This window comes from Solanum verrucosum, unplaced genomic scaffold (genome assembly GCF_900185275.1).
Source record: "Solanum verrucosum unplaced genomic scaffold, falcon-dt-bn FXZP01000252.1, whole genome shotgun sequence".
Classification (NCBI taxonomy): domain Eukaryota; kingdom Viridiplantae; phylum Streptophyta; class Magnoliopsida; order Solanales; family Solanaceae; genus Solanum; species Solanum verrucosum.
Window position 1 is genome coordinate 1127247 of NW_026019988.1, and position 12442 is coordinate 1139688.

The following is a 12442-nucleotide window of genomic DNA, read 5'->3' on the forward strand; positions in this document are numbered from 1 at the left end:
TTACTCAAAAAAATAATTATTTTTTGAAATAGCTATATGTGCCATCCCGTTTATCCCGTTCCGTTCCGTTCCGGTCCGTCCCGGTTCTATCCCGGTATATAGTGGGACGGGACGGAACTGAGCCTCCATCCCGGTAATTCCGGTCCAGTTCATCCCGGTACCGGTCAACAACCCGGTCAAACCGTCCCGTTCCGATCCGGTGGTCCCATTCCGGTCCGGTGCCCAGTCTTAGGCGTATCCATGATAAGTGCATTATTATGAAAAAATGGATCTAATCAGTTTGACATTTAGATTCTTATCATTGAAAACAATTAAAATTTTAAAATTATAGATACAAAATTGAAATGCTGAATTAATTAAAACACAAAAAATGTTATCAATAACCACTTTTAGAGCTGTTACCCATCTTAAAAAGAGAAATAAGACAAGATATATATAAAAGTCAAATTTCTAACCTCACTGGAAAGTGCACCCAATCATTGTCACATTATATGATACTTCTTATGTGGGTTCACACATCTATATTTAACAAAAAATTAAAAAATATAACACTACTAGATATGATTTCGAAAGGGGAGCATGAGTTCACGTGAACCCGATGACCCCCTCCTACATACACCTCTACCTCCAAATCAGCTACCAAACGATCCCCTAGGTGGTTTCTTCCTATATATTCCATCCTTGGTAGACACCCACAATAATGTAGAAATTAATTATTAAAAAAAAATTATTTTATGTATGCGTAACTCACTTCTAAACCAATTATCAGAGGATCCTAGGTGATTCCTTCCAAGAGTCCTAACTTCAGGACACCCAATCAACTACCAAATAATCCCTTAAGTAATTATCCTTTTGGCTAGAAAATTTGATCAGAATGGTATTTTACATATATTATTTTACCTTTAGAAATATTTTTACTCTTTTAACTAAAAAATGGAAAAATAATCAATTTATTTTAAAATAAAAAATATATTATAATTTTTAAAAATTTCTAGCCAAATTTTCTGGCCATTTAACATTACCGTTTCTTTCCACGATTCTATCTATTCTAGCTTTGACGGAGTTTGTTCATTGATATACATTTTAAGAGACCAAAATACCCCTACTCTTATACTTAAAACTTAAAAGGATTATATTTCGCGCTTAAACCAGAAAACAAGCTGAATTTTCTCATTTCGATTTAGGGTTCATTCACATGGCGGAAGCAAATAGTTTCACTCTCTCTTCTTCCTTCCTCAAACAAGTACAATCTTTTTTTTAATGAATTATTGTTCACCTTAATTACATTCAATTATATACTCCGTAGAAATTCATGGATATGTTTTTTTTTAACATTTTGCAGGTTTACTTGTATGATTGGTGGTTGATTAAAGTTGAAATTGGTGATGGAAGCAAGCGATTGGGTATTGGAGGTTTCACTGCAAAAGAGTAATTTTTTTTACCCTTTACTTTAGAATGTTGCTGATTTTTTTTTTCTGTTTTGGGAAAGTCTGTTAAATAGGGATTATAAGATTTTGAGGTAGTGCAGGGAGTTGAATATACGTATTCTTGAATGAAAGTTGGAATTTTTGTTGATAAGTTAGTTAGTTATTAGGGAGTATAAGATTCTTGAGGTAGTAGTTCATCTAATTCAGGGAGTTGAAATCAGAGTAGTTGTTCGGACTCTCCAAAAATGTTGCTGCATGAGAATCCGACACACGCCCATCAATATTTTCGAAGAGTCTGAGCAATGTAGGATGTCCTTTTTTTTGTGATAATGATGTTCGAGTCAGCTTGCGTCTCGACTGTTCCAGCAGGTACCTGCTACCTTCCATGTGATAACTCTGCCAGCCAAGGCTTAGGCCTATGGAAAGAAATCATCTAGCGTTTTTTTTTTGTCTCTGTTGGGATATGAACCTAAGAACTCATGATTCTCCTCCCACTTCATTGACCACGAAGAAGAAGGTAATGGATCACATTAGAGAAAAAATATATGAATTTATTAAAGTTGGATTTGAATTTACATGCTCAGATAGTTTTTTGGATCTTTTACAGGGTGCTGGAAAGTTAGCGAGTAGTTTTAAGAGCAATGTTTTGTCCTATCAATCAATATATCAATCCATTAATCAACAATGGTCAATCCCAAATTTGTGTGGTCGGACTATGATGCCTCTTTATTGATCCCATTCTATGCTAATTCAATTCAAATATCAAATAACTTAGTGCATTTGGAGGTCTATGTAGGACGTGATTGAACCATTTCAACGACCTCTCATATTTTTTTTCCTTTTCATGTGCTACTTGTACCAGCTTTTGGGTCATTTCTAATATTTTCTATTTCTATATGACCAATTTTATTTTATTTTTGATGAAAAAGGTAATAGATTTCATTAAAGAGTACCAAAGAAGGTACAAAAAAGAGTACAACAACAACATACCCAATGTAGTCTCACAAGTGGGGTATGGGGAGGGTAGGATGTACGCAAACCTTATCTTTACCTTTATGGGGTAGAGAGGCTGTTTCCAATAGACCTTTGGCTCAAAATAAAAGTACTCGACGTGGGGTTGTAAGAAAATAAGGCAGTAAAATAGCAATATAAGGTATAGTACAAACTAAAATATTTCCTTCTATATGTTGAAGGAATGTAAAAGATCTAACATAGAGTTCATGTCCGATAAAATGTTTTTCCTTTACACCATAAGTATAGACTTTTCAAACATCTAGATTTAACATGAAGTATGTTTTCCCTTCTATCATTAAAATACCTGTTATTTCTCTCCTTCCAAACATTCCAGAAAATGCAAGTATGGGCTGCCTTCCAATATAATCTGTTCTTAGAATAATACTGGTCATCCCAGCTACTTAGAGCAAGTTTTATCAACCTGGCATAACCCATTTAACTCCCAAAATCGCTAGAAACATGTCCCAGAGTTGCCTGGTGAAAGTACAGTGGAGCGTTAAGTGATTTACTGATTCATTAGCTTTTTCACATAGAACGCATCTGCTTCATATAGTGAGACCTCTTTTCTGCAGATTGTCAAGTGTTAAACAAGCCTCATGAGTTCCAATCCAAGTGAAGCAATCAGCTCTAAGGGGTGTGATGGTCTTCCAGATTGTTCTCCACAGCCAACGACCACAGTTTCTTAATGTCGACAAAAGATTGTTATTGCATGTCTTTGCCTTAAACCTTCTATCCTTCCAATTTCTACAACACTTATTTTGTGGATATGTTGGATTTTAGAAGCACCGTATTCATTTCTATATAACACTGTTAATCTCACAAGAGGTTAATACATGCTATTATTTTAGTTAAAATTTAATCAAGACACAGATGATATGTGGATTTCAGAATTTTGGTCTGATTGTCTCTCAAGTTGCCAAACAAATTGTACTAATCTTTTCCATGTTTTATTGCATTGATCAAGTAAGAAACACGGTTCTAGTAATGTTCTTTTTGTTGGATTGTTTTCCAAGTTGCATACGAAAATGTTATTTGGAAGGTGTGGAATTTTGTCAATGATCCCATTTCCAGGACATAATTAGCATAGCACAGTTAAAAGGCCTTTCTTTGGGTTCTTTTCCATGAGATGACAGATAAAAAGTTTATTTATCTTTGCCTCTGGATGTCCCTATTGGACCACTCATATGCAAGCATATTAATTCATAACTTTGTCTTAGTTTAAAAGTGCTTTAATGGAACTAGAGTACTGTATTATTTATTTCGTGTGACAAGACATTTCTTGGAATCAAGTAATGTGATATTTTGTTTCCCTTCGTTAGGAAACCAGATGGAAGAGTTTTCCACTCCACAACAATTGCGAAGAGGCATGATACTGCCACTTTAGTGACAGTGGATGGCATCACCATTCTTCTTAGCGGTTTCATTAATAGGTGTCGAACTCTTCAAAATGGCTTCTCATCAGAGGTATTGAAGTTATTTTAGTTCTTAACTCATATGACAGCTTTATTTGCAGCTGTTTTGATGGAACATATAATTGAGGTTTACGTTAGCTAAGAAGTTTTAGAGGTTCTATTTGGTCCCATCTGTAGCATTAACTGTTGCAATCATAGTACTATCTATAGTTTGTCAATCTTGGTGGAAGACAATGTATGACTTGCACACGCATCTTGTACAAATTTTTTAACATTATTTGGTGTTTATTAATGAAACTTTTTGACTTAAAAATTCATATTACTATCCAATGGGTCCTGTCTTGTTAATTAATTTTTGCTTACCTCTTTCCAGTAATCTCCGCTCAATAATTACTTCTGACAGTCTTTCTCCAGCTATCACTCATTTTTTACAGATAAACTACAATCTTTTTCTGCTTTTGTGGTTTTAACTAGCTCCTTGAGGAACCTAAAGAAGGAAAGCCTGCTAAAGCATAAAATGGACTCTCCAAAATGAGCATACACATGTTAGTTACAAATTAGAATAAGATCATGTTTTGTGAAGATGAAATAATAAACAATCTCTACCTCCAAGGTAGGGGTAAGGTCTATGTACACTCTACCCTCGTCCCTCCCCAGACCCCACTTTGTGGAATTACACTAGGTATGTTGTTGTTGATGAAGATAATAAACAGAAATTTCAAACCAACAGGTTTGCAAGAAGTTCCTTCTTGGATTTCCATACAACTGGGAAGAGTCTGCTGCTGTGTCATTTGGAGAATCAACCAATGAAAATACAGCTTCTGGAATTTCTGATTTCTCAGAGTCAGCAAACGCATCAGCTGATTGCACAAGTAGTTCCTTTACAATGTCTGTTGATCATCTTCCCGCCAATGTTTTACGAGATCTCTTGATATCGGGTGCTGGTGATCCAGAAGGCGGCATGCTAAGAAGGAGTATTTTTAATGAAATAGTGCAGAAATATGGTAACAATGCTTTTAACGTTGATAAAGCTTCTTCTTTGAACCAAAAAAGTGGTAATCAGGTCACACCCCAAAGTCCTTCACTGAATGGAAGTCCTAGTCAAAAGAAGAAAGCTAAAACAATCCGGAAGCAAGAGGATAGCTATATACCAGATGCAAAATCTGGTAAAGAAGACTTGCCGGAAGCTACTCCAAAGGATATGCCAGAAAAGAGATTTTTGGATAGACTACTGCATAGAAGTGGTGACGATGTTCCTACCGCTGGTGAAAATTCTTGTTTGAACCAAAAAAGTGGAAATCAAGTCACAAGCAGGGGTCCTTCACTGGATGAACCTCCTTTTAAAAAGAAGAAAACTGCAGCTAATTTGAGGAAAGAAGATGATAACCATGTGCCCGATGCACAATGTAGAAAAGAAGTGCTTCAGAAATGTAATGATGAGAGTGGAACAGATATTGATAAGAATAGCTCAAGTAGCAGCCCTTTAATAAGAGATAAAGCTAGCTTATATAAGAAAACCAAAGTCCACCAGACGCAAGAAGAAAAGAGAGCTGTGCACAAAGTATCTGGACAGGGAGATTTTGGGATAGTAAACACCACTAACTCGAGTAATGGTCCATTGACAAGAAGCAGAGCTAAAAAGAAATGGTTAAAAGAACAAGGTCAAGAAGGAAATAGATATCTGTGAAGGTGTTATGGGAGTTTTGTTGTGCAGATAAGCTACCTGTGGATATTAATCTGGAAATTCCTCAAATCATAACGTTTATGGATTTGTCATTATGTTATTGTAGTCCACGACGGAGGTAAATTTTGAAGGTTATGTATTTCTTGTTTTTGTTATGGATTACATCACACCTCCTGAATTTTGTGGGTATCAAATGATTCATGCCTGGGAGTACACATGATCTTTACCGATGTTGATGCAAGTATGGACAAGACAAAGTAAGGAATAGCTGGTGGAAAACTGTTCCTTGTTTCTGGTGTGTGGTTTGGTGAGAAAGGAACTCCATGTGTTTTGAAGAGAAGCATTACAGATGATTAAGTTAGATTGTCTTTTGTTGTTTCATTTTTGGTGTAAACTGAAATCTGCTAACTAGACAGAAACTCTATTAGAGTTCATATAGTCCTTCTAAGTTTAGGAGAGGTCTTACTTTTCTTTTCTTTTTCTGCTCACATGTACAAAATTTACAGCACTCAATTTGTGTTGTTTTGTGAATACAATTACAATAATCACCTTTCGAAAAAAGCATTTCAGTTTTTTCCTTTTTGTGTTCCTCATAAGTAGATCATGGTCGTGCTAAGACCAAGTGATGTGAGGAAGATTAGTCAGTTTCTTCATGTGACAAGGTACTTCAACATAGCTGATGCTGTATTTTGGACTTTGTCAAAGTTATTGCATTATGTTTGTATATCCAGCACAGATTTTTCTCAATTTCTTTCAGCATCATTTCATCTAATGATTTTATCAACCTTCTCTCTTTTTGCAGCAGATAAGTTGACAAGGTAGACAACACTAAAACGGAGGTAAATCAAGTTGGTAAGTTCTACATGAAGTTAAATTTTGGCGTAAGAGAGGCTACATGTATGTATTATAACAAGAAATATATGTATACGGCCAAGTTGGCCTTGTTATTATTGATGAAATTATTTACTTGATAAAAAAACGAGAACATGAAATATTATATAATTGACACCAAAAGTACAGTTGCAAAGCTTATTTTTTCAGTTTTCAGTTTTCAAAATTGCATCTTACGGTATTGACTTCCATCAAAATTGCAGCTTACAATATTATTTGTCTAAATTAGATATTATTGAACAAAATTTTGTTGACCAAATCTATGATATTCTGACCCACCATATTTGGAACAGACACAATTAACAAGTCAAAAAGACTCAAAACTACATGGAAAGGACAAGAAAGTATACTAAATGTCAAAGCCATCTTGAAGAAGCAAAAGTTTCAAAGTCTCCTCTACAAATCTATATACTTGGTATATTCCTCTTCCTCATTTCTTCTTCAACCATCTGCATTTATATTAATTTTGTTCAAGTTTTCTTATACATCGAACCATTGTGAAGAAAGACATAATCCATGGGTAAATACATGGAGATGGTGGATGTAGGTGTGAGAATAGTAGCTAGGTTTCATTCTCATTGCCCTCAGACTGCTCGAATGTATTACCATCCACCCTCCAACATCCATGGCAATGCTTCAGATTTTCCTCGTCGTTGTCAAAAAGAGAAACTTGGGTTTATTGCTCATAATCAAGAGCCAAACTCTATGGAGAGTTATGGTGTCAAAACTTCCATGCATGTTGACACTGCAGACTTCATCGTTCACACGTTGGACTAAGTCCATGTATGCATGGAACTATGAATACTTACTTTTGTGAAGGATTGAAAGTGAAAATTTAATGGATTGGGATGTCAAGTTTGTGTGTTTATACGTGATGTCAGTGTATATAAGTTAAATTCTTATTTTATTGTGTGATTATTATTGTATGTATTGTTTATGACATTCTGGGTTGATTGGTTTGAAGGAATAGGAAAGAAAGAAAAAGAGAGATTAAATGAGTGATTTAAGTAAGTCATGTTTAGTAGTATATATAAAGTCGGGGGTGTCATTGTTTGTTGATCAAGTTTATGTATATATATATGGGTTTGTATGAAATGAAAATATTTAATACTTCTTTGATTTTGATGTTTTTGCGCCAAGAAAAATTTAGTAATTATTTATGGAATACGATTGATCGATTCCGTGGACCCAAAGAAGAATCTTAGCTTTTCGTGTGTATTTGATCATAAATTTTTCAGTATACAATTAATCGATTTTGTTTGAAACCAAATTTTGTTGTGCCATTTTATCTGATCTATTGAACTATACTAATTGCTTCTCTAGAGCTAAAATCACAATTTTTAAGTTTTGGGGTGATAATAGGAATTTAGAATTATCACATCTTTTAGGGTGTGTTTGGTATGAAGGAAAACATTTTAAAATGTTTTCCAATTTTCTCATGTTTGGTTGGGTTAAATGTTTTGGAAAATGTTTTCCAAATCAACTCATTTTCCTCCAATTTAAGGAAAATGACTTCCCTTCAAAACTTAAGGAAAACATTTTCCAAACTTCTCTTCCAACTTCAAATTACAATTACTTTTTTGTTGAAAAATTCAATTTATTTTGTCCCTACCCTCAACCACCCCCCTCCCAAAAAAATAATAATTTTAAAGCTTGTTTTTAGATTCAATATTTGGAATATGATTGATAGACTTTGTTTGACTTCAAATTTTGTGGGTTCATTTGTAAAATGACCTAGTGAAATACTCTTAATGCCTTTGCAAGACAGATGACACTTTTTTGGAGTTTAGGGTTTGAGGAAACAAGAACTCATGATTTTTCCAGATTTTCGTGTGTATTAGTTCACAATATTTTAAAAATATGATTGACCAAAGACCAATTCAATTTGATTCTAAATTTTGTGGTTTCATCCTTGGTTTCATACCCATTATCTCTATGGGATGAACACTATTTTTTTGGAGTTTAGGTGTCACGAAACATGAATTCAGATTATTTTTTTTAGCTTTTTGTGTAAATTAGTCTATGAATGTTTTGGAAAATGGCTGATTGACTCTGTTTGACCTCAAATTTTATGAGTCCATCTGTTATGACATAGTGAATGACATTCACAACATCTACAGGATGAATGCCACTTTTCTAGAATTTGGGGTTTTGTAAACAAAAAATCAGGATTTTTTCAAGATGAATACCATTGTTCTAAAATTTAGGATTTCACAAATTTTTCTTGTGTATTAATTCACAATTTTTTGGGAATATTATTGATCAACTTTGTTTAACCCAAATTTTGTGGGTCCTTCCATGATGACCTAGTGAACAATAATTATAGCATATACAAAATGAATGTCATTTTCTTAGTATTTTAGGGGTCACAAAATATGATACAAGAATTTTCTCAGTTTTTCGTGTTACTAGTCCATTGATATTTGGAAATATGTCTGACATACTCTGTTAGGTTTCAAATTTTGTGGGTCAATCTGTAATGATCTAATGAATAATAATCATAGCATATACAAGATGGATGCCACTTTCTTTAGAGATTGGAAGTCAAGAAATAGAAATTCTAGATTTTTTTAGTTTTTTTTTGTGTGTTAGTCCATGTATTTTGGAAACTAATTAACTGACTCTACTTGACCCATAATTTTTTATGATCATTCTTAATGACCTAGTGAACCATACTCATAGCCTTCACATGATCCACACCATTATTTTTTTTTAGCATTTAGAGGTGTGATAAAACATAAAATTTATAATTTTCTCACTTTTTCATGTGTATTAATTCATGAATTCTTGGAAATATAACTAACATTCACTATTTGAACCAATATTTCTTAGGACCATCTGTAATGACCTAGTGAACCATACCCATAACCATGATCCACACCAATTTTATTAACATTCAGAAGTCACGAAATAGGAATTCATGATATTCTCCATTTTCCGTGTGTGGTAGTCCATAAATCTTTGAAATTATGAGTGAGCGATTCTGTTTAGCTCAATATATTGTAGGACCGTCCGTAATGACATAGTAAACAATATTCATAGCCTTTACGTGATCCACAACATTTTTTTAGCATTTAGGGGTCGTAAAACTTGAATTCAATATTTTCTCAATTTTTTGTGTATTAGTCCATGATTTTTTTTGAAATATGACCGACCTGCTCTTTTTGGCCTAAGATTTTTCTGGATCATCCATAATAACCTAGGAAACCATATTTGTAGCCTCTACTTGATTCACATATGTTTTAGTATTTAGGTGTCATAAAATAAAAAATTCAGGATATTTGTAACGTTCATGAATTTTTGAAAATAATTGGCGGTCTGTTAAGCCCGATATTTTTTAGGATAATTTGTAATGACCTGTGAATCATATCCATAGCCTCCTGAAGAATCACATCAGTTTTTTTTGCTTTTAGGGATCACGATATGAGAATTTAGGATTTTCTCAATTTCGTTTGTATTAGTCTATAAATTTTTTGAAATATAACAAACCAACTTTGTTTGGCTCCAAAATTTTAAGAACCATTCGTAATATCTTAGTGAGCATACTTTATTGCCTATACGTGATCCACATTATTGTTTTTCACATTTAAGGGTCACCAAACAAAAAAAAAAATTCAACTTTTCTGTGTATTAGTGCATTAATTTTTTAGAATATGACAGATCAGGTCAGTTTGACTCAAAAAATTTAAGAACCACCAGCAATGACTTAGTGAATCATACTCATAGCCCTCTACATAATCCACATAATTTTTTTTTAGCATTTATAGAAGTCATAAAATAGAAATTTAGAATTTTCTCTATTTTTCGTGTGTATTAATTCATGATTTTTTTTGAAATATTACTGACCAACTCTGTTCGAACATAATCTATTTATGTGATTGATATCTTGATCACTGGCATAATCACTCAGCCCTTGAGGATGCAGCTTCTACGGATTGAGGTTATTCCCCGCTAGAATGGGCCAGGTGGGATGGGTGAGTAATGTGAGGCCAAAATACATATTTTTAATCATTATTTACCTTATATTTAGTATTTATATCTGTCCTTTTTTAGCCTGAATTTTATGAATTATGCTAAAAAATATATTTTATTTATAGAATTAAATTGGTGGAAAAATAAAAAAATTTGGAGCTAAAAATAATTAAAAATGAAAGATTATAAAAGTAAATTAAACAGACAACTTAATGGATTAAACTTAATATAATAATATATAAACATATAAACTGCCAAAGGAAGAAGGAGAATTGCAATTAAACTGATGGCCACGTGTCAGAATCTGAAGGCAACACTAAAGTTTGAGGCGGCGAACCAGCGTTCGGACGTGGAATCCAATTCCGTCAAGGTTTTGGGTTTTCAATTTATTTTGGACTCAATTATTTTAGTTAGAGCTTCCTACATCTATAAATAGTCGATAAGAAGAATTATTGGGAGGAGGATGAATGTAGAAATTAACTTTTGATTTAGGATTTCTTTTTTTCTTCTCTTTTATTTATTTTATATCTTTTCTTTGAATGATGGGTTGTAATTGCTATATGTCTATGTGGAGTTAAACTTCTCGTTCTTGAATTATATTTACTTACAATATGATTGTTTAGTGATTTTGATTCGACATGATTTGTTTATCATATTAGTTGTTCTTATATTCTTGTGATTACTATTTGATGCTTGATAGCATTGAAATAAACATATTGTCCGAATTGAACTCGGGAGAGGAATAAGAGGATAGAACGTGGAATATAAGGAGCATGATTTTCTCTTAATAATTAGGGTTAATTTGTATCTAGGATAGGGATATACCTAGAAACCATGTTTGATCACCATACAGGAAGAAATCATAATGCTTGGTACTTGGTCCAACCTATCCCCGCTCAACGATGTAGTTAGGTTGTCATTTATCGTAGGCGATTAGAGGTTGGGAGACCATGATCATACATTTAACCCTGTGAATCAATAACTAGATAATCAAATAAGTTGATGAAATTGATGCTAAACATGATTGTTAGTTAAATTATAATCCTAGATCGATTCATTCATTGATTGTGTCAACATCTATCTTCTTTTTTTTTGTTAATTGTTTCTTTTTAGTTATTTTATATTTATTTTTAGTTTAGTTAATATATTCATCTTTTGAAATCCTCCCCTTAAATAAATAATTAGAATGAATATAATTTAGTAAGAATAATTAATTGACAAGTCCTTTGAGTTCAATAATCTGGTTCTTTTAAGAGCCACTATATTACTTGTGCGGCCACGTACACTTGCGTGTGCAATTGGGAGCAACATGGAGCGGTCGAGCGTGCAAAGGCGCAAATCGAGCAACGTATCTGAATTGATATTATTTGAATCTATTAGTGACGACCTAGTGAATGATATCCATAGTCTCAATTTACATTTTTAGAGTTTAGGTGTTACAAAGTGACAGTAGGATTTTTTCAACTTTTTGTGTGTATTAATCAATAATTTTTGAATATGATTGAACGACTTTTTTTGTCCCCAAATTTTGTGGGTCCATATGTAATGACCCAGTAATCGATACTAATAACATCTATAGGATGAATGCCATTTTTTTGGGAGTTTAGGGATCATGAAATAGAAAACCAAGAATATGTTTGTTTTTTGGTGTGCGTTATTCCATAATTCTTTTGCGAATGACAGTTCAACTTTGTTATGGGTCTACCCGTAACGACTTTGTAAACGATATTCATAGTCTATACAAGATCCTCACCAATTTTTTTAGAGTTCAGGAGTCACGAAACATGAATTTAGGATTTTTTTTCTAATTTTTGTATGTATTAGTCTATAATTATTTTTGAAATATGTGTGATCGACTCTATTTGAGCTCAAATTTTATGGGTTCAATGGTGACAACCTATTAAATAATACTTATAATTTTAGAAAAGCAGGCGTTGCTTTTTGGAGTTTCTATCACAAAACAAGAATTCATAATTATTTTGTTTTTTTTTGTGTGTATTACTCTATAATTTTTTTTTTGAAATATGCGATCAACTTTGTTC

General features: G+C 33.1%; 1 protein-coding gene across 1 annotated transcript; it reads left to right on the forward strand.

The window, feature by feature from the left end:
• The first annotated feature begins 1138 nt into the window (after nucleotides 1–1138).
• LOC125819039 (kinetochore-associated protein KNL-2 homolog) lies at nucleotides 1139–5642 on the forward strand. The gene is made up of 4 exons (XM_049498552.1): nucleotides 1139–1243; nucleotides 1343–1428; nucleotides 3761–3905; nucleotides 4584–5642. Exons 1-4 carry the CDS (start codon nucleotides 1196–1198, stop codon nucleotides 5538–5540), a joined length of 1236 nt encoding a protein of 411 aa, XP_049354509.1. The 5' UTR covers nucleotides 1139–1195; the 3' UTR covers nucleotides 5541–5642.
• The last annotated feature ends 6800 nt before the right edge of the window (nucleotides 5643–12442 follow it).

Excerpts from the sequence above, each read along its gene's own strand:
- LOC125819039 (XM_049498552.1), top strand. The coding sequence starts at position 1,196 with ATGGCGGAAGCAAATAGTTTCACTCTCTCTTCTTCCTTCCTCAAACAA. Across the intron at positions 1,244-1,342 it reads CTTCTTCCTTCCTCAAACAA|GTTTACTTGTATGATTGGTG; the intron begins GTACAATCTTTT and ends AACATTTTGCAG. Across the intron at positions 3,906-4,583 it reads AAAATGGCTTCTCATCAGAG|GTTTGCAAGAAGTTCCTTCT; the intron begins GTATTGAAGTTA and ends TCAAACCAACAG.